Source organism: Gavia stellata, chromosome 10 (genome assembly GCF_030936135.1).
Source record: "Gavia stellata isolate bGavSte3 chromosome 10, bGavSte3.hap2, whole genome shotgun sequence".
NCBI classification, from domain to species: domain Eukaryota; kingdom Metazoa; phylum Chordata; class Aves; order Gaviiformes; family Gaviidae; genus Gavia; species Gavia stellata.
In genome coordinates, this window is record NC_082603.1 from 5441367 (window position 1) to 5468292 (window position 26926).

General features: G+C 43.3%; 1 protein-coding gene across 1 annotated transcript in view; it reads left to right on the plus strand.

The window, feature by feature from the left end:
- Window positions 1-26926, plus strand: part of RASAL2 (RAS protein activator like 2) — a 127130-nt gene that overhangs the window by 14800 nt on the left and 85404 nt on the right. Inside the window, exons 2-3 of the mRNA XM_059821596.1 lie at window positions 9638-9765; window positions 18820-18946. Of these exons, the coding sequence (XP_059677579.1) occupies window positions 9638-9765; window positions 18820-18946 (255 nt within the window). The remainder of the gene's footprint in view (window positions 1-9637; window positions 9766-18819; window positions 18947-26926) is intronic.

The window sequence follows — 26926 nt, forward strand, 5'->3', positions numbered from 1 at the left end:
TCCCATGCCTCCTCCCTCCCTTTACCTGGCAGAAGGCAGCAAAAGGGTCTTGCTGTCTTGAAACAGTCTGTGACAGATGAATGTCAGTGGGTTGATGCCTCGTTGGCAAGGGTGGGGGGTAAAGCTGTCTGTGGGGGCAGAACCTTTGGTAATGGTGCTTTGCCAACGTCCGTGCACTGCTTGTGGTACATGTATGTTTAGCTTTGACCGCAAGTAAACTAGTACATTTTTTTGTGCGCCCAAAAAAATGTGCAGGAACTGAGCAGCGTTTGCTTTTAAATCGTTTTGGTTTGGTTTTTTTCACGGCTGCCTTGGGCCAAGGTCCTTTTTAAGCTCAGGATGCTTTTCCTCTAGTCTTCTTCCTGCACTGCTGCAAAGAATAAAGAATTAAGAGGGGACAACCCAGTCTGGACGCTCGGTGCTGAAGAGGCTAGAAGATGGAGATTAGGCGTCGGTGAGAGCAAGCATTACAGAGAAAAGAACAGGGGAAGGGTATAGAGCTGGGTAAGAATAGGGTCATGCATAAATTAAGAGGAAAAACTGCAGATTTTTTTCACCCGCGAATAATTAACTTTTCTGCTATTCTCCATTTTCCACTTCCTAAACCTCTCACCAAAGCCTCCCCTTGCTTCAGGGAGAAGTGTCACTTGAGAATCTTCTCGGAACTTGGCAGCTATGCAATAGGGGCATGTAATCTTTTCTAATCCTCTCTACAGGTTTGTAACAACCATTTCTGGTTTGAGATTCCAAAAAGGTTTTGTAGGCCAAGTGGGAACTTAACTGTGAGAGAAAAATGTACTTAATATTCAGGAGCAAAGATGAGTGGACCTGGGCAGGGAACGAGAACTAAATAAGAAGGAAGGAAAACCTGCTTAGTGTTGTAGGAAGGGTCACAGCGATGGCTTTGAGCAACTTGCGGGTTCTTTGAAATCCTAGGTATCCTGGGAACCAAATTGGTTTTTACACAGATAGCAGCTTCTGTTCTGGTGATGTCATGAGATGTACAAGGCTGCACAGTGAGCTGCTTGTTTGCAGGCACGCATGGGAGGCTGGGCTGAGCATGCAGCACACCTGCGTCTTTTGTAAGGTCCCCACCTTGACTGGGTTGTGTTTTCTGGTTCCACTTGTTGAGCTACGAAGCGTGCAGATGATTGCGTGATTTGAGGTTGCTGGCGTTGATCCATTCACGAAGGTGCTGATGTCTCCCGATAGACACATCTTTCATGCTGTCTCTCATGAACCTGGCTGGGTACAGACCATGAGAACAGGGACGGAGAGAGAGGCACAGCTGAAGGCAGCGAGGATCAATTACCCTTGGCAAGTTTAGCAATCGGCTGTGCGGCACGTAAGAAGCTTAGAGGAGCTCAGCAGTGTTCAAGCTAATTGGGAGCTTTAAACTGCTATTAAGAGCTCCCACACCTTTTGCTCAAAGAAGCTGCGTGGGGACAGCGAGCTGGTGCAACTTTCTGCTTTCTAATCAGAATTACCCCTGCCAGGCCAGCCTTAGCTTTGTGCCTAATTTTTGCTTCTGCTGCTAGCTCCTTAGCTCTGTTTTTTTAGGACTTTGCAAGAAAGCTCGAGACTGTTGGCACACTCAGCATCTGCTCGCTAAACTACTCGTAAGATTTTAAGACTTGCGGTTTCTTTTTTGGAACAACTCCATGATTTTCCCTATTGAAAAGAAAATCTCGGTGAAACTGCTTGCATGGTTGTGGCCTAACTGAATTTGTGCTCTCGAGCTTTCGCAGAGCGCTTGGGTACCAGGGAACACTGAGCCCTTTTAGCAAATATTGGGGGCTGAGGGTGGTAGATGTGTTAGCACAGATCTTGGGAAAGGCTTGGTTTTTGAATTGCGTGTGTTACGGGGAAATGAAGGGGGAAATCTTGGCTGATCTCTACTGTACTCTCAGCCTTGGTGTGAAAACTCCTGAGCTTTTGATAGGCAAAGTGGCGGCGTTGCAAGTACAGGGCAGATGTACTGACTCGGGACCAAGTTAAATTGGCAGAGCCGGCGGGGAGCCCAGCTGGGGGAGTGAGCCTGCTTGTACCTTGCTCGCTGCCGGCCGTCTCTTGTACAAACAAGTCAAATCTCTCCTAGGGAAGGAATGAAGGGGTGGGGATGATGTCAGCAGCGGAGAGGAGAGGCAGGAAGAGCTCATCCTTCTGGGAGATGCCAGGTTCATTGAACAGTAGCATTCTGTATTTTGTCTCCTGCTGGGTTGCAAAGGAGACAGCGCTTGGCTGGCTATTAGGTATTCACTCATCTGATGGCTTAGACCTTCCCACATAAAAATTGCACCTTACATTTATTTTTTATGCAGAAAATCTGTAGCAAATTGAAGAATCTGGCTGGTAGCTCTGGTAGTGGACAAAATGTTGATGCCCACTCTTCCAACTTTAAAGGTTAGTCTTGCTTTCTCTGTGTTGAGGCGAGACTGCTGCACGTGAGAAATTCAGAGCAGAAAGGTGACTCTTCTCCCACCTCATCACAGATCTCATCAAAGCCTTCCAGCAACCGGTGGAAAAAAGCTGTGCCCTTATCTGTTTGCAGAAGAGATGCACAGTCCTCATTCAGAGGAGGGAAAAAAACCTCAAAACCTTACCCATAAGCAGTGAGCAGCAGATGCCTTCAGGCTTCTCATCTCTAAATTTTAAGACATTCCTTCACCCAGAGCTGGCATACTGATGGTAGGGAAATGGAAGCACACACAGTAAGTGTAAAAATTGCCACGGTGATATTTCTGTGAGAGTACGGGGCACGCAAACTGCACCTGACTGAACAGTTTTTTACAAGAATCTGACTGTGGCTTATGAGGTTCTCCACTGGGATAATGGAAAACCAGTTTTTAGGCTGTGCCTGATCACTGCCACTCAATAAAAGACTAGTGGAAAGTTAATAGGTTAGATTGGCAGGATTGGCCTACACTAGAAAAATCTTGTGAAGAATTTGTGTTGCAGTGCCAAATGCATTGGAAGCTGAGAAAGCCATGGTGCTGGTCATGGCTTCTGCCAGCTTCTAAAGTACCATTTTCACCTACTTAAGCCTTTTATGGCTTTATTCTGTGTAGAATGGATTTTCCAGGTAGCGTTTTGGCTGTAACCAGTTGGTGTGAGAGCTTTTGAGATCACTGATGGTTTGACTAAGCTTGCTTTACCTCCTACCCACAATATTAGGTTTCCATATAAGAACTCGGTTATTGTTGCACGCAGCTGCTGGAGGAGAGCAACTGGATTCAGCTGAATCTAGGGCTGGTCATTGCATGTGTAGTGAAGTTTGTTGAATGTGGCTATTAAATATAACAGAAAGAATTCACACCAGATACTTAGTTCTGTAATAACATCCTACATAAATAGCGTGCCTCTCATCCCAAAGGATCTGCTCATGCTTTCTACACTTAAAATAACACCTACTTCACCAGAGAGATCTGTTGCTGACCACGAAAATGTAGGTACCGCTTAACTGAAATGGAGCCGCGCCACACAGTGATTTAGAGGAGCAAGTGAGCAATGCTGTATCTCACAGTAGCTCCAAGAAGCTTCCTAGAAAACCTACGGTCATTGCCCACGTTGTGATTTGAAATAAAATAGCAGGATTAATGGTTTTATTTCTGTAATGTGTACTGGTCATATCTCTGTGTGTTGTGATTCAGAGAAGAATTAATTAACCTTAAGAGTGTCATGTTTCCTCTGTAGCATGTGAGTCTCTGTGTTACCGCACACAGTATGTGCTGAATTTTCCTTATCGTCTTATATGATTAGTCATGAGGGTTGTATGTACTGTGTTGGGACACTGTGGTGGTTGTCCGTACAAATTTGAAGGATGAGTGCCCCCTCAATCTCCCAAGTGAATTTGTGCATCACGATAGGTTTTCTTTGAACAGTTGTTTCTGATAGTGCCTGTCTACAGTCCTGCTTGGATCAGAAACCATTGCGTATGGCTGGGAGTTGGTTTGAGAAAGAAGAAATGTAAACAAAAGCTATATATATCAGCGTGAGAGAAAGTGGAAGTTGTCTTGATTGTGCTTTTCCTAGCAGACCCTCAGTAAGTGACCTCTGTCGTCGTCTGCTCTGTGTAAATGTTGAGAGATTGTCCTTCTTCTAGCTGAGACAGGGTTGCTCCGACGCCTGTGCTTGCTCTCAGGGTAGCGGCGCTTGGATTCTCTTGTGTTTTAAATCCAGATCCTGCAGATCTTCATCTGAGTGTCACACAGCTGTCTAAAATAGTTGCAGGTACGCACACAGCTGTATGTCACGTAACTGTGCTGGTGCTGTTTATTTTCACTCGCCTTAGTGACTTCTTTTGCAGAAATCCTGCCTTATTACAAGATGCAGGTTTAAGTGAACGAAACGTGTTGAGACACGGTGTATTTCCCTTTCTGCCATATCTTTCCCTTGAATCATGAGCTTCATCAGCCTTTAGAGATGGTGTAAGTTTAGTGAAGGACTTTTAATTGCTATTTGTCTTTGAAGCTTCATGTCAATAGTAAGGCTTGAAGTTTCAGCTTCTGTTCAACTGCTCAATAAAGGTTCAAACTGATGATTATTGGAACTGGACTGCATGCTCACGCACAGCTGGGTAGGTTGGGGTACCGACAAGCTCTCAGACGACAGCACTTACCTCAAGTTCTGAGTCCCGTCTCTATGGTAAGTACCTAAAACACCATGAAAACATTGACATTGGGCAAGCAGACCTGTTGTCAAAAGGTGTTAGGGCTCCTACTAATCTCTCTTCGGGGGGGAAAAAAATTCCCCCTCCACACAAACTTGGCCACTACATTAGTTACGCAGCTGCTTGGCAGCTCCTTATTGGAAATACTAGGAACAGAATACGGACCCTAATAAAGTTGACGAAAAATTGGCAAGTACTTCAGTAAGCCCTTAATTTCACCATGGGAAGAGTGTGGCTCAAAAAAAGGAGCTTTGACATATGCCAGGGGGGCTCTTGTCAGCACTGGGATGGAGGTTTATTTTTGTGTTTTTACTGATGGTAGGTAGAGAGCGCTTTTTGGCAAAGAGACTGAAGGCATGAATTTACCTTTAAGGTCGTTTTGTTGGCCTGATTTTCTGCTAATTCTGTACTTTTCACTAGTTCAGGAAAGGAAAGGAGATGGCCTTCTGGTTGTAGAAGAGCTGTTGGGGACTAAATGACACTGGAGCCCTTGTCATCTCTTGGAAATCATTTTCTGATTCTGCCCATTTGCCTGCTTTTTGGAAAGTATTCTTCACTTGCGAATGCACTTGGACTTTAAAAAAAGGAATTGTTGCATACTTGCAACGGAGGATTCAGAAATGTTCCCATCTGATAGCAGTAGTACTACTCCCTAAATAATACTAAACTGCCGTCAGTTTTCATAAAATGTCTTACCCTTTCTGTGGGGATCAACTTGGCACTGGCTGCTTCTTTCCTTGTTCCCTCACCCTGCACCAGTCAACACTTTTTTGTTGTTGTTATGTGGTTATTGCATAAATGTTCCTTTCTCTCCCCTCCCCTTTTTTTTTTTTTAAATAAGCTCTGTACTTAAAGAATAATAAGGTACAAGTTGTCATTTGGCTGAGAGAAAGGGAGCTTTGTGGATATTTATAACATGCCTAATGGCATTTCAGAGCCCCGAGGAAAAACAACGCAGTTTCCAACCTTCAGCTAAGTCGGATGTGGCAGGCGGGCAGCAATGTTCTTCTCAGCTCAGCTGGGGAGGATGTACCGAGAAGAGGATTTTTTCCAAGCTGTTACTTAACTGATATTAGCATTTGAAGGCACATAAGGCATGACCTTTAATCCTGTGCTAGACTAACTGATCTGCTTGCTTGAATGCCTCATTGTAATGATGCAGAATGGAAAGGGTTGCATCAGACCAGAGAAAGAAATCTTCTGTCACCAGTACTTGCATATTTAGGTGTGTGGCTGCGTGAGCCCATCCCACATCTAACATCTGCAAACTTGGAGCTTTCAGATGCACCTCCCTGATCTCTGCTCCAGCTCCTGTCCAAAATTACATGCATCAGTGAGTTACCCTCCAAAGCACAAACCTTCTTGTATGAGCTGATAGATAGTAGCCCCAAAGTGAGAAAGGATAGCCCTGACTTTCAGTCTTTCCCAAAAGTATAAGTGGTCCTAGTTACACAGGGACTTTTTGCCATTCGCTTCCATAGTGATTCAAACAGTGGTTGTAAATCAGTTTTATGGGGCATTAGTGGAAGAGGTCGGTGGGTTTTATTACACTCACGTGAAAAGTTGGAGCCAAGAACGTAAAATGACAACTGAAGATGAAGAGTGCCGGAAAGCAGAACAGGGTTTGTGAAGCGACAGAGTGTATATATGATACTGTGTAAAGTCCCAAAGAGTCTTCAGTCTAAACTGGTAACATACTTCAGAATAAGTTTTGAAGTTACAGCTGTTGCGAGAGGCTCCGAAGAGTTCAACCACACAGGAAGACTAGCTGAGAAATAATTAAATAGGTGGTACAAATGCATCAAAGCTACACTGCGACTTTTGTTGCAGCACGCTTTCTTGCAATGTGTTTTCAGTGTCCGTCTTGTTCGCAAGATGGGCTTGCGGCATCAGCCTCGGGGAGAGGACTGAAGTTATGGGACCTGATACATCGGAAAAACAGCTTGCAACTGCTCTTCTTTGTTGAAGAGAGCGCTTGGTCAGCCCGCAGGGGTGGCGGGGCTGTGTCCCGACACATGTTCAAAAGCATACCAATACAAACACAAAATATTAATGCTGCGGTGTTCTCTAGCGGTGATTGACAGCTCCAGACACCGAGATGGCACGTTACTCTGCCAGCAGCCTGTGGAAAGCTGTTCTGACATAGCCAACCCACTTGGCAGCAGAGCCGTGGCTGGCCGGCAGCGCCTGATGACTCAGTTAAGTCCTGGAGTTGTTATTGCAGTGGAAGAAGCCATTCTGTACTTTAATTCCTTTGTGCAGCCCATAGATCAGTTGGATGGTATCCTGCCAAGGCCTGTAGTTAGCAGAAATTATAACGCAAGAATCTTTTGGGTCTGGGCGAGTCGTGACTGTAGGTTCTGCGTTGGAGCTAATAGTCCAGAACAGTTTTCTTTTGCCATGAGACACTTCAAAACATAGTTTACTTGGTTATCAGTCGGCATAGCAGCTGGAGGCACTCTCTTGCTGCTAGCCCACCCACGTGAGCAGGACGGGGCACGCCTTCATCCTTTTTTCCCCTCAGTGATGTATCATGTGCTTTCATTACCCAAGAGATGAGATCCCCAGAGCTCTGCTCTTCATATTTCTGTTGCACACTCATGCAAGCGGCCCGTGGCTTCATCCTCCTCGCTCGTCTTCCCTCTGTCAGCCCATCGCTCATAGGTTTGTCTTGCTTAGATGCGGGTAGGGTTCATGTGCTGCTGTTTGGGAAACCAAGGTCTAAGCAGGAGCAACAGTGCTTTTATTTTACATTTGGTTAGGTTTTGGGTTGTACACCACGATATTGTGAGTTGAAGTCGTGCCAAAAATCTACCTGGAGGGTTAATGTCTATAAGATGGACAAATATGTAACTCGTGAGAGAGTCTGTTGTGCTCCAGGAGTTTGCACAAATGCACTTTTGCTTCACGGAGATTGTGGTGGTTTCCCTTAATTATGCTTACGTCTAAGTAGAGTTTTGGGCAATTTTGAGACACACATCATTGCTTATACCTATTGGAAACCGAACTTTGTTAGGAGAAGTAGCAGTGTGGAGCCTGATTCTGAACCTCAGCTTCTTCCTTGAATTATCTCACCTGAAATTAAGGGAGCAAAGGCGCATTTCTTTCTTATTCAGGGCAGTAGGAGCCATGCAGTCCTCTTCTTGCTTAAAGGTATCAGACTGCCTGTTTCAAGCATTCTTCTGAATGATCACAACAATCCTAATGCAACATGAGGTTGAACTAGGTACTGAAAGCCAGCTTTCAAGTTCATTCTCTGGCTTTAGAAGTTGACACATTCCTTTCAATGCGGAGGCAAAGTCACTACTATATGCAGGAACAGAGCATGAAGGTGTTGGAGGTGTTTTTTTTTTAATAATTAGGTGGGATTTGGCATACATAGGGTCTGCAAGGCTTGGAGACAGTTGGAGGGGTTCATTACTCAACTTTTAATGCTTGGGTTGGGACTAGCACTCCTTGCAGCTGGGAAGGTGCTGGGTGTTTGAGGATTCACTGGCCTCTAGTGGTGAAGCTGGGTAGAAGCTACAAGAAGCATCTGTGCTTAGTTCTGTCCAAGCACTGGGTTAGAATGTGTACTAAAAGGAAGTTAATGTTACAAAACACTTCGGTTTTAAACACCCGTTTTGCCTAATGGGCTCCTGAAGTAGTTGAAGGAGGTCCTGAGCTGCTACGCAGCAAACCCCTGACAGTACCGTGATTTTTGCAGTGTCTTTTAAACCACTTAGAGGTAGTTCAGGGATTTCAGGAGTCTACAGCGTACACACTGAAAATGGCTGATTTTCTTTTTTTTTTTTTTTGATCAACGCAAGTAAAGGTGTCTAAAGCCGGAGTGCAAGATACAACCGAAACTTAATGTTACAAAGCAACCAGACCTTAATCCCAAAACTTTACAAAGACACGACTTGAAACTGTTTTCTAAGTTTGTATGAATGGTGCTGCCCACGGCTCTGTTGCATACATCCCTTTTCCTATTATTCATATAGCGTTTCTGTCTCCTGTAAAGAGATTTTTATAAGTTGACTGCATGCTTGAATTTCTTGGGCGGCCTTCTTTGCACCCAGATTTCTCATAGCACTGACAGTGTACCTCGCTGCTCTGCGGCTTTCTCTGCTTTTGGGCTTGGCTGCTTGGCAGTGAAGTCTGTCTGTCTGCTGTGCTTGTTTGTGTGCTTCCCTTTCCCAGCCTGGGAGAAAACTTTTCAGTAGTGAGAGGCACAATGTGATACGTAGCTCAAGCCTGAAAGACTTCAGGGAAAGTGATTTTAAAATAAATTTTAAAAGATCAGCACTGGGAGCGAAACAAGTTGGATTTTGTTTGGGTTTGGGTTTTTTTATATTGTTGTTGGTTTTTTTGCTGGGGTTTTTTGTTTGAGTTTTTGTCACCATAGTGGCCGTGGCTAAAGGAAAATGCTGGAAGAGTCCTCTCTGTCACAATTTAATCAAAAAGCTTCCCTACCAAAAGATGCTAGTGAGCCCTTCTCAATTAAATGCTCATCCCTTTGAATTTTTCCCTCCCTTCTTCAAGCCTGCTTTCCCTGATCCCCATCTTTCCTTCCTATGTCTCTCTATCCTTAGTCTCAAATAATGTAGTTTATTAAGATTTAGGGTACATTCAGGGCCCTACCCCCTTAACCACATTTTTGAGAAGGGAGTGGAGGGAAGATGAAGTTTGCGTGAGAGCTCTTGGTCTTTTCTGTTTCAGTCTTTGACAAAGACATTTATATTTATCTCGGGTCTTGCCATTTTTGTAAGTCACGCTATAGATAAATAAGTATTCATAGTGTACTTTATGTAGCCTTCCACATGGGTGCCTCCCAGGATTAGCATTTGGGTTTTTAATATGCTGAAACAGGCACTGCCAAGTACAGGTTGCAGTTTTGGTTCGCACTTAGCTGCAGAACCACGAAAGCAAAGAAGGAGGTAAATGACACATGCTAATGATTCTGGCGTCGCGGTTTTCTGTTTGCAGATGTGAAAGGACCACCTACACACAGACTGTCCTGCGGCCAGTCCCCCTACACTGAAACGACAACATGGGAGAGGAAATACTGCATCCTGACGGACAGCCAGCTGGTGCTGCTCAACAGGGAGAAAGAGGTGAGAGAAGCTCACGTTGGCCACTCAGGATTTTCCTTCTTGGCCTTTATTGGTAAAACAGGAAAGCAGCTTTTTTCATCTCCCCTTTATTTTGTTCACGAGTTTCGTGAAAGGGGGGAAAAGAGGAACTAACCTATTCTGTGTGGGCACGCACAGTTATAATCCAGCTGGCCCAGATGCTGGTTGCATGGAAGAGGTGACAGCAAACTGCATCCAAAACTCCCTTTTGCAGTTTCACAGCCTGTATTTAAGTCTGCCACTACTTCTGATGTTATTGCTGCTTTTAACGGTAGTTAAAGCCACCGCAGCTATGTAAACCTACCTCCTCACGTCAGCGCAGGCTTAAAGGTAGGGAAAAGTGCAGTAAAGGTAGGGAAAAAGGGGTTTGTTTGTGTCTGCATTGGAGTGCTGGGCGGAGGAGGTATGTGCAGCCTTCACACTGTATGGTCATTCTTGCTGTAGTCACAAGGTAACTTGATTAAGGCAAAAGTTTGCCCTCTCTTGCTAAGTGCAGCAGGGAATATTGGGTGCCCCTTGGCATGGATTCTGAAAGCTATTGCAACCATCTTTGCTTTAATTATAAAACTACTGCATGTGTGTGTATATAGCACGTAGTACTTGGCATCGTGCTTTGCCATGAAAGTAACGTCAATACGGTTAAAGAATAGGCACGTTTTAGTTGATTGAAACACTGAACAAACAAATGCTGGCAATTCCTTTCTCGTGGACTACGACATATGTTTTTTCTTGTCATATTTGATGTCTACAGACTCTCACAAATACATGAGCTTTAAAAGCATTTGATAATGCTCCTGGGCTTGTTTGTTTAATTATTCCGCTGTAGATTTACCCTGTTTAAAAATAAGTATTTCAAGAGGAGCTATAAAATAGGAATGTTTTCAAATTACTGAAATAGATTTTTATTACATATAAGTGCCCATGAATTTGAGTCTAATACTACGGATTTCCTACATTTGGAGATGACCTGAATTTTTGTGCTTTTTTTTGATGGTTTTGAAGCTTCTGTGTATAGCTGTGTACAGGCTGAGAGTATGAGACCTGTTTCTGGTGTCACACTAAATATTACTCATCTTCAGCTATGATCAGGTTTATTTACAAGGGCTGAAATATTTCCTTGCATAGGGAGAGTAGGAGGAAATGGTTTAGAGAAGGACTTGAATTATTACAAGGGAACGACATCAATGCTAATGCGTAGGAGAGCTGATCAAACGCAGGGAAAATGGAAGGCCCTATCATGATGTTTGTTTACTGTGTAATTCTTTTTCTAGTCTGACAGGACTGTCACCTAAGGAATTAAAGTATATACTGAAGAAACTTAAGGACATGTGAGAATTATTCCTAAAACTGTACTGTGCCAGCACAACTGGGCTAAAAGGATGCATCTCATTAAAGAAATGTAATTGAAAACAACACTGGCTCATATCACAAATAATTATCTGAAGGTGGCAATCATGCACTTAAGGGTTGCTAATTTCTCCTCCTAGGTTAAAAGCATTTTGCTGGGAGTAAGATGAGTCTTTTGCTTAGATCCTGAGGACTAAATATGGGAAGTCTGATGCATCACTGGTATATTAAGTCATTATATACTATGTTTAAATACTCTGTTTTTTGTCAGAAGCTGGAGAAATTCAATATGGGGCTATACGGAGCCTGGATTTGAAGTGCAGCAGTTACACCAAAAAATCGAGCACTAGAGTGAATCTTTGCAGCGTGTTCCGAAAGGAGCTTGCCTGCACTGTCACGATGAGAAATAACTTGTTTTGGGAAATGCTGCATGCAGATGGGCCAAGCAAACATGCCTTTGGTGCAGGTGTGACTCCACATGCTGATAACGTGATTTGTTTCTGAAGCTAGTAGCTGGAGTCAGATTTGCCATTCTGATTTTCAAGTAATTTGGGACTACTGTTAAGGGAAAGGAAAAGGGGACTCCTTGCAGAGTCATGAGCGCTCTGTAGGAAAATAAAAGGTTGTTTTTATCTGGCTTCTGAGTCTGTACACACAGCAGTGGACATACAGTCCCTTACAGAAGCACAAAACGTACAGGAGTAGAACTGCTAGTTAAGAGAGAGACACAGAGCTGATACTCTGGATTTGCACCTTCTTCTCATTTTTCTGAAATAGAAGTATCCCTTGTAGCTTTCATGAGAAAGGGAAGGGGAGGCAGCTCGGTTAAATTTTACTTGGCAAATCATTCGGAGTTGAAAGAGGCTCCGTGAAATGTGATCTAGAAGTAAGAGTGAGCAAAGGTCTAAGGCAGCAATGGGGAGAGATGCTTGGGAAGAGCATAATGATTGAAAAGTATCTAGGGGGGGGATCAAAAAAAGCCCATGGGTGGGACCCCAGGTACAGGGAGCCTAAGCAAAAGACCAGGTGAATGAGGAAGAGGGAGGTTACTTAATCTTCAATTATGTTTTTCTTCTTTATCTTTAGAGTAAAATTATTAGAAAGGTGATGCTGGAGGAGGTTTTTTGTTAACCTGAAATGAGGTGAGATAGGCAATGGGAAGCTGAAGACAGAGATTCCTGCTTTGAACATGGAAATTGCTGATAGAGTGGGCAGGTCAGAATTTCTTTGGACTGCTGAAAAGGATCTTGGAAACGATGTGAGGGACAGAACGATACCCATCATAAGGGGCTGGGTGTGGGGGAAGAAGGAAGAGATGTTAACAGCAGAGTGCCCTTGCAGCTGAAAGGGAGCACTTGCATCATCGCAAGGGCTGATGTAATTTGAAAACTGGAAGTCTGAAGCATCTCGTTTTATTCTCTGTGCATCTGCTTTGTTACTTCATGGAATAAAAAGTCAAGAAGCTTAGCGCATGTGAAATTGAAAGGGAACAGAAATGTTTGATGTTTATAATACTTTGTAAAATCATTACACAACTATGTATGTCAAAGCCAAACAGTAGGAAAACATACACAAAATGCAAACAGGTAATGAAAGATGTCTTAATTGTTTCAGGTATAATGCTAAGTTTGGTTTCTTTCAGTTAGTGCCGTTAAAATACAGCATTATGAATTGCACAGATTTTTAAGACTGAGGAAACAGTACAGAAATAAACAGAGTAGTAAGAAAACTCTACTTATAACATCCCACCACTATGGATTTATTGTCAAGGCAGTTTGGATGGAGTGTGTGCAAGAGAGATTTTGCACTGTGCAAGCACCGGAGTAGGTTGGAAATCAGAGAAATTGTGAGGTACAGCTTCATCCAAAAATATCTGTAATTGCTTAGACAAAAATAGTCTGATGGTATCACCTTGTGCACTGTAGAAAAACATTAATTACTTGACACCTGCCAACTTTATAAAATGAAAGTAGGTGGGACTGGTGAATGAAGATTATTAATGAAGGGAAGAGATTGATGCCCAAGAAGTAAGTGCAAAGAAAATGATCCCCTGTAGGGACATGAGAGACAACTTAGCAAATAAGGAGTCATGAGTGACAGGAGGTGTGCAATTACCACAACATATCATGGTGTGGTAATATCTAGCAGCATCTTCCAAGACTAGGAGAACAGGTCTAGATTGATTCACTTACAAATCAGGTGGGTTTTTTTCTATGAGGAAGAAGTTTCCCACTGTCAGGAAGGTGTAGGTATTTTCATCGTTTGTGAAACCTGTTCCATAGGGTAATAAGAGCTGTGGGGGCACAGTCAAAGTGTCTGCAAAATCAGTGCCATTTAAACAGCGAAAGGGAATGAATTAGTGTTTATGAAGAGCGGTTTCAGATAGATAATCCATTGCACAGCACTTTCAGGATGTGACAAATGGCTGCATCTGGTTTTGGGCTGCTTTTTAGTTTGTCTTTCTCTGTAACTTGGCTGCTGTCCTGCGGAATCTTTTAATTTTGTCTTCAGATGGAAATGAAGATGAAGAACACTTTTGACTGTGTTCGACTCTTCCTTTTTCCTCCCTGCACACAAAACCTCATCTTTCTTCTTGGATTTAGAGGTGTTTTTAATCAAGGGCAAAGGACAGTAAAGACCTACATTCACTGTGACAAGATCTGCTGCTGGTGACAGAGGCCAGCAGCAGGACATCTCTGACGTGTTTTCCTACTCTCATCTCCTGTGACCGACACCAGTAGTGGAGCGACAGCAATGCTCCCAAGAGGAAAGAGCGAGAGCAAACAGGGATGCATGGGGCCCAGGGGAGGTTCTTCAGAAATGCCCACTACCCTTCTCAGAAGACTTGTCATGGTGGCATCTTACAGCAAATATGTTTTACCTGTAAATAGGCGTTTGTCAAAGCTGAACCCAGTTGTAAGAAAAGATTTGCTTTGATTCCCAAATTAATTGAGTTATTTATTTTCCAATAGTCCAAAGAAATGTTTGTTGTCAACATTTTAAAAGTGTATTTTTATGTCAAAATTTTAGCCAGCTTCTAACTTCCTTAAGGAATTATTTAACTGGTTTTTGACATGATTCCAAACTCCCTGACTATTAGTTCAGAAGAGGTTGCAAGTTTTCAAGTTTTCATCATGAATCAGTCTTTCCAGTCTCAAAAAATCCATCTGCAATGAAGAAACTTTTTTCCTACTTCTTTTTTTTAAAAGAGCCTAGCTCAGTTTGCCTTTAACAGGCATTAAATGCTTGTAAAGCTCTTACTCCTATTTCTTAAGTCTCTTAGTCATCAAACTACTAGAAGTCCCAAATACAGCCTTTTTATACTTAAAAAGCACGTTCAGTGGCAGGTGAGCTGTGATGCTATTCAAGTGTTTAGAGCCTGAGCTCTGAACCCATCCTCGTTAAATTGTGAAATTTGCCGGTGAAACGTGGCCTATGATCAAAACTGTCAAGATTGCCAAAATTACCAGCATTTGGACTGTCCCTACATACCTTCTCGTCCCACGAGTTACACTGCTCGAAGTCCAGCCCTGAACCAGCAGCTTCAGCATGTTGGCTCAGGGTCGGACGATTCCCAGGTTGGGGAGGTCTCAGCAGGGCGAAGAACACTATAACAAAGCTGCATGGGGGGAAAAAAAAGAGCTGAAAGCCTAAATGGCCATTAGTCCTGACTCTGCAAGACTTGGGTTGTTCTCTTCGATCCTTTGCTGACCTGCTTGCTGGAATGGCAGGGGGCTGGAGGAGGGTGGGGAAGGGTGCAGACAATCTGGCTTGGGGTTTACATGGTATTTAGCAGTGCACTTGCTTGTGTTTCCGTGCCACCCGATCTGGGAATCTGTTTAACCTACCACAGAGCAGTTTAGATATATATATATTAAAAACATGTCCAGCCCCAAAAGATGCAGAGCTGCTGACTGAGATTATTTTGCGTGTTCATGAAGGTGTATTTTTAAGAGCAGGCTGATTTTATGCTAAGCAATAAATACTGGTCCTGCAGTCTTCGAGTTAGTTCTTTTTTTTGTCAATACAGACAGAGTGTGGTTTTGGAGGAGCGTTACTTAAAAAAACACAGCACTTTTAAGTCAGACTTAAGGGGGGGATCTTTTTTAGCTACTTTAATCTTGTCTGTGAAATTGTGGGATATTTGTGTATTCTCTGGTGTAGATCAAGCTATGTAGCATTAAAATGTTGTTCCCTATACAGTTTATAGAATTACTGAGTGAAATAAACAGTGTCAGGTTTTTCTCAAGCCGCTATAAACACGCTAACAAAAGCAGGTTTTTTGCTGGTGCGGACTGTGCTGCACTGGATGAACGTAGCTATACCGCTGAACCTTTTTTAGTGTGCAGCCTAACCATGTTTTCCTAGTCTGGGCAAACGTTAAGTACAAAAGGCTAAGTGACCCAGAATTAGGACCTGAGCTCTCAGACAGTCTTCCTGTTAATGGCTGAGTTCCTCTTTGAAGATAAATCCTATCTCTGGTATGCAGAAGTAGATTTGTTTTTGACACCGACTCCGGTGTGCTGCAGCCTGTTTGCTTTTCCCAAGGACACAAAGGACAGCGTGGCCTCAATCACCATTCTCCTCCTCGCCCTCGGCAGCAAGTCAGTACATCTATAGCGTCCTCTTGGCTATCGTCGCTGTTCTTCTATACGCTGTTATCAGGGTGGTAGCAGTGCGCTTTTTTTTTTTCACATCAGTGGATTAAAAGAACGTTTCTCTCATCCCCTGTCCGAAAGCACACGCAGATACTGAAGAGGTAGACTTGAAAGAAAAGGGACTATATTCATTTCTCAGTTAAAAAAAAAATCTAATAGTGGAGAAATCTACCCCACGGGAGCTGTCTTGGTATAGAGCTAGCAGTTAGGTGTAGGTGCAACAAGTTCGCTGAGAAAGGAGGATCACAGGGTGGTAGCTTGATGCTTTTAAGGTGTGCTGGAGCGGGTGTGTGGTATGACTGGTAATAGCTGTTCTGGAAATACAGCTTGCAGCATCCTACCAAAAAATGCTCTGAAGGAAATCAGGAGAGGCAGAAGAGGCGGTGAAGCAGAAGAGTGTTTAGAAGGGAATAAGACTAAATGGAGCCTCCAGATGAAACCTGAAACTCTATAGAGATCTTGGCTGAATGAATGTGGCATAAACAAACAAAATTAGTCTCTCCTTAACCTCCTAATGCGCTCTCGCATGGAGATCATTCAGCAAAGGAGGTGCTATAAAAATCTACCAGCAAAGAAAGTAGCCTTAACAGAATAACCACCAGGGATTTGGGAAACTTGTTTTGAAAAATGAGCACTGTTTGAAGGAGACAAATAGACTAGCGTAGCAATAAATACCATTAAAAAATGACCTTAAGAGAATGCTAAGTGCTTAAACGTCAGGAAATGCCAGAACTAGTTTGTGAGAGCCATTGTAGTGCAGCCTGTTTCTAAAATAGTACAGTATCTTGTATATCTCTTACAACCTTCAGTACAAATGAATAATATCTTTTTGTTTGCTATTAATACTCGATTTTCAGAGATGATTGAAGATACGAAAGGATAAGCAGCATGGGAAATACGACAGAGGCTTCTATTCCTTTAGCTGCAAGCTGTCGTTTGCATAGCTATAGGAAAATAAATTGCCATACTGCATGTACCACAGTTGTACTGTTGAAGCCAACGTCCTAATCAAAGGTGCGCTGAGATATTTTGGGCACTGAGGGGTTGCGCTTGCCTCCAGCCCCTGGATGCTGCATCTCTCCCTCATCCCTGGGGTTTCTTCCAACTGTTGAATATAAGGGCTTAAGGCAGGCCCACCAAGTTACAGGTTCCAGACATGGTAACAGACAGCAGACCAACAGCTTTAGGGGTAAACAATTTCTCTCTAAATAACGTTGCGGTAACAAATACAGATCAGGAGCGCAATTATCCAGGTTGTTACAACAAGAAACGCAGTAACTCAGTAGCACAATTATCCAGGTTGAAAGGACAGCAAATCCAGTAATTCACCAATACTGAGCTAAACTTAATATCTGAGCATGCAAAGACCTGCAAAACCATGGTCATAACCATGATTATCAGGCAGGCCGGCAGGAAGCAGGGCATGGCTTCCTCGGACGAGCGACTCGGACTCATCCCCGATCGGGGTGTCCTCTTGTTGAGACATGGAAGCACTATCGGGACTTGTTAATCAACCATCACATCCCACCTCTGGCCCCGCTCTGTGCCAGTTCTTTGAGGTGCGTGGGGCCCAGAAGTCTGTGTAAGGCAGTACTGGCCCCAGGTGCCCACCCCTTGGTAGTGCCTCAATCAAGGAAACAATGGTTACCATGGGACAAGAACCTGTTTAGCTCAGTTCCGGAGCTACATTTTTGCCCATGCAATCTCCATCTTTGGTGACCAGCCTTTCACCAGCTTGAAGGATCTTTGCTGTCTTTTGGCTTTTTTGAACCTCTTCAGAACAATGTGTATCTTCTTCAGAAGGGTAGAGTGAAGGATGTCTTCCTGCTGCTGGAAGCAATGTTGTTGTCTTACTGCAGTCTGGGGCGATCGGGATTGTGCCTCTGGCAAGCAGGTAGCTGTCTGAAGTTTTTCTCTGCCTTTCTATACACAAAGTAACTGATGATTGAGTTAACCTGTGCTGATCATGTAAACCAAAGCAGGATGCACAAAGGTGTGTGTATAAATTCATGAAGTAGTTGGGTTCTCCTCCTTATCCTCCAAATCCCTTTGTACGTTTTTTGGGAGTACATCAGGCTTGTTTCTTGTTCCCGGACATACATGCTGTTGGACAAACGGACTGTATTGCTTAGGCTCTTTTAGAGCTCTTGGATGTTGCCTAGATGCCCTGCACAGGTACCATAATTTACCACTTTTTTTCCAGCATAAGCACCTCTTCTTTTTTTTTTCCTCACTCTGCTAAATTTTTTTCTTATTTTGCTAAATGTAGTTGTCCAGGCAGGTGTTTAAAGGCAAGGTTGGGGGGGCGGGGGGGAGAGCAAACCCCAAGGGGTCATGTTCTGCCAAAATTTCAGAAGAGAAACAAAATCTTTATACATTCAGTACTTTCAAAGAGAATTAGCATACAGAATTTTATTACTATGAAATAGTGAGGACCCCAAGCCTTTCATAAAGTCTTCTGAGGTCCCGCTTTTACGATGAGTTTGACTTCATCATAGAAGATATCCCTTTTCTCCATGTGCCCAATATGACCAGCAGAATGTCCATTTTTCTCTGACGTGCTGTAGCTGATCACTGAATATATGTTGAGACTGCAAAAATGCTTTTGTAATCTCAAAGTTTTGCATGTAGCCATCTGACCAGCAGCCTCTGCCTGACTTCCCCAGCGTGGAAGCGGGCAAGGCTGGGTAGCAATGGGTCTGGCATTGGAGAACCAGTTTCGAAAGACAGGACTGCCTTGTTTAGTCAGATGGGTTGGCTGTGTTGTGACTTGATACCTCTGGAGCGCAGGTTGCTGCACACCTGCATACAGCCCTCTCCGGGCTGCGCGCCTGTCTGCGTGCATTAACGCTCCTCACTGCTGCAGCGCTTTCCTGGTGAGCGTCCAGAATTCTGTGGTAAGGCTAGGCATGCCGAACTGCATCTGAAAGTTATTACCAGATGAGTAGAAAATTTAAGTTCTTATCAAGATGATGTATTAACAGCGTGGCCCAGCGGCAAATGAACAGCTGTCGGCATCCTTTTTACGCAGGTGCCTATCGATGGGGTCCAGGAGCCGCAGGCGGATGCTACCAAAGGGCGCTGCCTGCGCCGGACGGTGAGCGTCCCCTCCGAGGGCCAATTCCCCGAGTACCCGGCAGAGGGGGCCGCCAAACTGGGTAAGTAAGTGGAAAACTTGGCCGTGATAAATTGATTTTAATTTATAGCTGCAAGCTGTAGCAAAGGGCACTGCTTCCCGGGCAGCATCCTTGCGAAGGAGCCTGCTGAGGTGGGTAGTGTCGCAGCGAAGTGGGGTGGTGGAGGCGATGCGACCGTGGCGCGGTTTGTAAATGCCTGCCAGCAAAATGACTTCCAAACACCAGGATTTATCCAAATGTCAGTGAGGTTATTACAGGGTACCAGAGAAGCTGGGCTGTTGCTGCGCACAGGAAGGTTTGTAACAGTGTGTGTAAGATTACTAGACAGCCCTGGGATTTACAACGGAGAGCTGCTGAACACAGGTCAATAGGAATGCAGCTTTTGCAGATAGCTGTAAGTGGTTCCTGCTGGTTTTTAGAACTGTTACGTGGTTATGTTTTACCTTACTTTGAGTCGCTCTGCAATTTCCTTTGTTTCATATTTTCTTAACAAGTACTGGATAACAGGTTTTTCTATGACTTACCTCATGCCTGTTCAGGGTGCAGTTCCTGAAAGAACCAGGCAGCTGCCTGCTGTTCTTGGCTATAATTATACCTGAGGAAATCTAGGGAAAGCAAAAGAAAGGGCAGGTATTAAAAATGACAGACAAAAGCTCTGTTGCAGTAGTTTCCCACGTCCAGTTCCCCCTCTTTATTCCACCCCACCTACGGTTGCATAAAGAGCATCATTCCAACCCTTTCCAGAAGAAAGGAAGAGTGAAGGGTGGCAGCAGCCACACACAAGTGAATTCTCCTTTCTATTCCCAACCTGTGCAAGAAGCTTTCCTTGGCATAGGCTGATAGGATCTTGGAGCAATTCTTCCTTAGTCCAGCTGTGAAAAATATCAATCCTGGGAGAGACAGAGCTATGAGGGGGAAAAAGTAACATACATCTCTAAACAGTAAAGCAGCCTTTATAACGTCGTTATCAAAGGTGAAGAGCAGGTAAGGTATTTTTCATTTCACAGGCTCAGCTGTTTTTTACACCAAAGAATTTTATTCTGTGAGTATATTGCACACAAGTCATTAAAATCCCACTCTTCTAGATAGTTAACACAGTACAACTGTAGTGTAGTATTTATTTGTACTTGCCAATAGCACTACTTAACTCTGCCTTATTTTAGGGTGGGAGATAAGGTTCTTTTTTGGATTTGTTTGATTCTTGAATTAGAAGTCTGGAAAGAAACAGGGCAGGTTGGGGATTTAGGAGGGAAAACTGCAGAATACTTGGGGATGAGTGACATAAACAGAACCCCTATTTGATTTTTTTTTTTGTCATTTCAAACACATCTCTAAATGATCATCTTGTTTTGCCTGATGAAGAAATATTCATTCTTGTTCGGAACTAAAACCGGTATTAAACATGTTTACACAGTGTTACAAGCAAAGTCCTTACTCCAGGTGTGTGGCTAGTGAGATGAATGAATCATATTGCAGCCAGTCTGCGCTAGGCAATGAATGTTATTTGCAGCTTTGCAAGCTAGAAAGACCTTTAAAGTCTAGGATTTAAATGCCTTCTTTTTCTATACTGTGTGCAAAAAAAATGTGTAGAAGAATTTCTAGACTTCACTGAGCATCTGAATAGCTGGAAACCCCAGTGTTATGTTTTTTAATTTACATTGCAAACCTTGTAGCATTCTTCGTTTTTTTTCTTGAATTGCCGTACAGAATAGAGGACTGTGTTATTTGATTATATGCATTCCTATGTATTTTGCTACAATTTTAGATGCACGTGGCATCTTGTAATGTGCTACTTGATGAACGCCTGACAAGAATTATATTAAAAGTACAAGAGAAACTCATATCCACGTGGTCCTCTCCATATGAGAGCTGCAACTGTAGTGAATATAGACGTCACAAAGTGTGTAGCTAAAGGAAGTGGGCATGCAGTGGGAAGGGAAGAATAAAGGCATGAGCTGGAGAAAAATTGAGCAATGCTCATACTGTGAGGAAGGATGAGGGTAAGTGGGAAGGAAGGTTGTATATAATCTCTGATCGCAGCGCCTTAGGTAGTTCCCTCGTTTTCACATCCTGGTTAGAAATGTCTCTTTTCACGATTACAGAATTCCTGCTAATGGAAAAAGGTGGGTTGATAGAGAGCAGTGGGAATAGCTTTGTGTCAAGATGTTGAGCCAGAGGACAAACCAGTGAAGGAAACCATTGAACATCTTTATAAAGAGAAAGAAACGGATGGTGGCAGCCAGAATGTATCACCAGCAGTACAGATAACAACTGGACTAAAATAGCTTTGGAATGGACACCAAACACTGAAAAGTGCAGCAGAGGCAGCTAAAATATCTAGTAGAGAAATTGCTATGTAGAGCTGATAAGAATATCTAGGTTGTCCTGGGGAATCATGTACATAACATGGCAACAGCAGGCGTTGCATCTTATGATGATATCTGAAATTGCTACTTGCAGATGAGCTCCTTAGGGCTGGCTCTAGTGCAGAGGTTAAGGCATAGCAATGGCATTTGCTTTTCATCCCTAACTAAGGTTGCCATACCTCTCTTGTGATTTATTGATTGATTTATTTATTTAAAAAAAAAAAAAAGGAAAATCAGGTGATGGAGCTCTTTTTCATCCCTAGCACTACAGTTACACCTTGTATGAAATGTCAAGAGTATCATATGAGGTCAATCTTTTCTGTTAATGGAGTAACTGGAACAGTGCTTGTTCTTCAGGGGCTCTGCATAATCAGCAGTAGTACCCATTCTGTAAGTTTTTGTGGCATTCTTTATAACATTGTGCACACATCCTTGTAGCACCATTCCTAGGAAGTGCGTGGGAGAGAAACTACCCACGTTACAGCTGAGAAGTTGAAGCAAGAGATGTGTAACTCGCCAAAGGTCAATGTGAAGTCAAACATGCTTTACCCAAGGGCTGTTGTAGTCATTCTTGCCATCTCTTTCATTTTTACCCTTGCTGCAGGGTTGGCTCAGCTGTTCGTGAGGCAGCTGCTGAACCACCGTGGTTTACAGTCCCATGTACTAAGATAGACACCAATTTCCACATACTTCAGTACAGTAAGCTGTAATTTGTGATGGTTCAGCAGCTGCTAGAAGAGCAGCTGAGCCATCCCTTCTGTGCGGGCAGAAACCACTGTAGTCACCCTCAGATGAGAGCCGCAGGGGCAGACACAAAGGTAGAACACAAGATAGAAAGTGTTTAAACAGTTTAAACAATGAAAACTAATAAGATCATTTAAAAACTGTAACTCCAGAGGAGAGCTCCATCCACTGTTGACTTAGGAGCTTGCCCTCTGCTTGCAAACAGTGGAGAGCTTGTTTCTAACCTTGAAAATTTTTAATTCCTGTCTGGAAGGTACACTGTACACAGAGTTGTGTCCCCAAGCCGTCTGTTAAATCTATGCCGTGAAATTTCCTTGGTACGTAATCTGTATCGTTGTAGTAATACCTCTCTGTGAATGAGTAGGTACGCTTTTAAATACGTCATTTACTTGCTAGGATTTCATCTTGGCGGCACTCATACGGAGGTGCTTCCATTCAGGGAAGCTAAAAACGTAGCTGTAATTTCTCCCTAACTCCAGCTTGACAGCCTCTTTCCTTCTTCTTTCAAGCATTACTTTCAATGGGCTAATTCTGTTAGGAAGTGTGATATAGGCCCTGGAGACCAGTACTTAAGTGTTACAGGAGGAGGTAAGGTGAAGAAAACTCAGGCTGGTCCATCCCTTCTACTTGCCTCCATTTCTGCTTCAGATCCTGCTCTTTGCTAACAGGTGTATTTTTTCCTGTTAGGGAGATTACATCCTTTGTAAAGGATCATTGCGTTTATAATAGCATATCGGAATTAACCATTCATACAGTAAAAGCATGATTCAGATTTCCACCATTCATACTGTTTGACAGGCTAGTAACAGTTATTGCTTCCTTTCCCAAAATAATCCTCTTCTCTCTTACTCTGCTTCCTTCTCACCACCTGCTCACACTAAATGAGAGTTGTTAAGGAGAATACATAGCGTAAGTTTTGATTCTGGCATCTGGGTGCGCCTCTGTGGCATTAATAAATTTTTTTTTTTTGCCTGCATATGTGAAAGTATCAGGAGGGACTGAAAGTGAGGAAATTGATCTTATTTATTTATTTTAAAATTATTAGAAAAGAGCATCATCAGGGAGAGGGTTTTTTTGAGATTCTCTGATGCTTAGAAGGGCTTGTGTTGATGCAAATGGATTTTCTTTTTATATTTGGAGATGAAGTCATCTGAGAAGAAAATGAAGAGTGTTTCACTTGTTGAAACAAGTTAACCCTGTTTTTTCTGTTGCATCTATGACTGCTGAATATGGAGGCTCTTAAGAAAAGATTGCTGAATGCAGGTCAGAGTTGAAGATGCTTTTTGCAAATCTTTGTTTTGTCCTCACCTTCAGTCACTAGCATTGAGAAATTTTTTTTTTGATCCAGTCACCTGCTCTAATTAATGGGAAAACATAGTTTGTACCCTCTACCCACACTAAATGCTGGCGTGCTTGCTGCTTGATGCCATCACTGATCTAATTGTTCTAAATAATATTAGCATGGCATGAAGATGAGGAGCTCTGGTGGAATGGTTCTGCAATACAAACAAGCAGCCAAAGGTGAGAGGAGAGGAGGCAGGGACTCCTTAAACTAGCTTTGCCGCTGACAAAAGTGTCTGGAACCACACAATTAAAGCAGCTTTTTTTTTTTCTTTTTTCTTTCTTTACTTTTTTGTTTCCCTCCCCCCCAAAAAAAAAAGTATACTCCAGTTTCTTTACTGGAGAGAGAATAGCCACCGAGATTGAGGACAAGCTGGGTAAGCAAGTCTTACACCTTTTAGGAGCTTCTACACAGTCAGGTCTGCATATATAGTGTCTCCTGCATGTCAATGTCTATTCACTCTTGCATAGCTCTCTAGCTCATCTTCCAAACTTTTGTGCTGGAGTCATCTTCTCTTCATCAAGGACCAGCTGGCCTTCAGTGCCTTAGCTCTCTCTGTAGAGCATTAATAGCTGTTACTCAGCTGCTGACTCCCATCTCAGCTCTGCAGCTCTTCTCCCCGTCCCTTGGTACAGTTCCATCCACGCAACCTACGCTTAGCATCTATTCTTCCTCCTTGGGAGGAATCTCCCGTGCCCTGATGAGCTGCCATTCTCAGAGTGTCTCTAAAGGTTGCCTTTGCGACCACTAACATGGCAATGGAAGAGCAATCATGCTGATGCCCTGTACTTGGCGCTGCTGACATACTGGGAATTCTTGGTCCAGTGATGGGCCCACCACTTGGAGAAGGATGTTAAGAATCTGGAGATGGTCCAGCAGAGATCTGCCAAGGTCATTTTGTTCAGGAGTATGTGACCCATGAAAAGAGGCTGAGAGAGCTGGCCTTGTTTAGGCTGGCAAAAAAAGAGGCTAAGGGGTTGATCTGATAGTCTATGGCTACTTGAAAGAGAGTTAGTGGTAATGGAGCCAAAACCGTCTCAATAGTGGTAGGTGATAAAACAAGGGGGAAAGGCCACAAGTTGCACTTCGGGTGATTCAGATGGAAAGATGAAGAGAAAGTTTGGCACCAGGAGGGTAGTGCAGCACCAAAACAGGTTGCCCAGCAAGGTTGTAGAAACTTCATCCTTCAGGGCTTTCATGGCTCAGCTGGACAAAGCCGCAGCTGACTTTATCGGGTGTTGGCAAGGCCCTGCTCTGGGTGGAAAACAGGACTAGATAACATCCCGGGGTTCCCTACAACCAGTGTTTCACTGGTTCTGTTTTGCTTTCTATCCCTTTTTGACTTTCTCTTCCTAGCATGTGTGTGTCTGCCTGTTGTCATAAAGCAACTGTAACTTGTCTCGTGCAGAGAATGCTCTGATTGTTTTCAGCCTGTTTTTTGAATGAAGTAAAACAGATGCGGTGTCTGTGTCCCCCTCCTTCGCCAATAATTTGTGTCTCCCGGCCAGCAAATACTGAATTTGGGAGAGAGGTAAAGGTCTCTGAGGTACCAAGTTCCTACAGCTTTCATAAAAATACGTGGCCTGGTGATCATAAGGGAAGGAGACTGGACAGCTTCTGATGAAAACAGTATTGCAATGTGTGCTCCGATTGGGACACAAGCACTAAAATGCAAATAGATAGGAAACTAGGCACCCTTACTTTCCTGATCACACAACTGTTATATAGTGGGCACCTAATCTGGAGTTCTAGCTCCGTGGTAAATCACCCAAGTTAGATTTCTTCAAACCTGAATTTCCTCAAGTTAAGCACGTAAGCGAGAGGACTGAGTTTCAAAGCAACTGCAGCTATCGCTGCCTTTTACCGGAAGACTGAGGCTGCTAAAATTAATTTCAGATCTCTAAACAACTTCAGGAGTGTACTTGAGAGCTAATAAATAAAATCTACCTTCTGTACTGTGGTGACCTACCTGTACAGTTTAGAAATTTGGTGAAGATGGAATTTTGAGTTTCAAATGTTGCTTTTAACTTCCTGATCCTCTGGCTCAGTTGCACATTTGACAGATTTTCATCTGAGTGATCACCCCCTTTGCTCATTCCCTCAAGCTCATTTTTTTTCAGTAAAAATTCCACTGAATTCAGAAAACTCTCTGATCACACAAACAAGGGAAGAAGTGATAAAAATGAATCTCTTCTGGTGCCAGATCCATACTGCATTGCTATCAGGTGACCAGTTAGCTGTGCAGAAATCCTGCCTCCGTACTGTTTTAAAAGGTTATGTCCAAAGGCTTGGAAATGGAGTGAGCAACAGCAGATTAGTTAAGTGACGTCTGGTTTCATTGCTGCCTGCTGTGTACCTCTTACAACAGTTCCTGCAAGCGGCTGCTGAGCCCTCCTACGTGGGGATGATCGCACCAAGAAAATACACAGCCCGTGCCCTTCCTTCAGGTAAAAACTTGGCAGGAGAGAACAGACATTAGCTAAAAAGATTTCTAGGGTTATTTCAGTAACTGCTGTTTCGACGACAAGGTTGTTTGCAACTAAAACAATCAAAGCTGAGCCTTGCTTTCTGTATTTTCCAGTTGGAACGAGTACTTTGTGATGAAAGGATAAACAGATTTACTCTGTGCTCACCACATAATTACAATCCCTGTGCAGAGGTTTAGGATGAATACCTGAAAAGGGTTACTACTTAGAGTAGGGGGAGAAGGAGACAGTCTGTTTTGGAAGAAGAGAGATTGTTTGTGACCTGGTCAATGAAAGAATCTGCAATGCATCAATCTTTACATATTCAGTAAAGATTTACTTAGGAAAGATATAGGAATTTGAAATAATGGACTTCCTGTAACTCCTAACAAAACTGTGTGCTGAAAAGGGGCTGTCCCTTCACCTTCCACCACTCAACTTTGCCTACAAAGAATATCTCTTAGAAAGTGAGGATGAAAAAACGCAGTTTGCAGCTCCCTGTATCTCAGCTGTAGGGATTTATGATGTGTCTTGATGCAGTAATTTTCCCAATAGCCCTGTTTCCTTTTTCACCATGTTGCTATGTGCAAAATACCCATCTCCTGTCAACTACTCTGCATGGCAGGGATGCAAAATAGGGCTTTGGGTTTAGCCCTCAAATTGAGGGGTGTGTTGTATAGCAGTATCTTTGGCAGGAAGATGGATTCAGATGTGCTGACTTGACTTGTTTGCAGCTCTTTGGGTTTGCCTGATTTGGGCTTGCACGAGCGTGTTTGCCTATACGTGCACAAATATACATGTGAGAGAGATTCACGTCTTCCTTTACGCAGACCTAGGAGTCCAAAGGATCAGACGCGTTACTGTCTGTTGCCATTTTTGTTTAAATTAGCAACCCTCCCTGAGTGGTTTGGGAACTTTTTTTTTTCTTTTTGACCTGTAAGTGCTTTGTACCAAAAATCTAAATTGAAAGGTTCCCCCCAGCCAAAAGGTGATACTCTAACGAGATCAGTACAGAAAGCACTGTTCCGCACTGGTGTGGTTTGACGCTGCTCGGGGGTGGCCGAAGAACTGGCTGCGTTTCTGT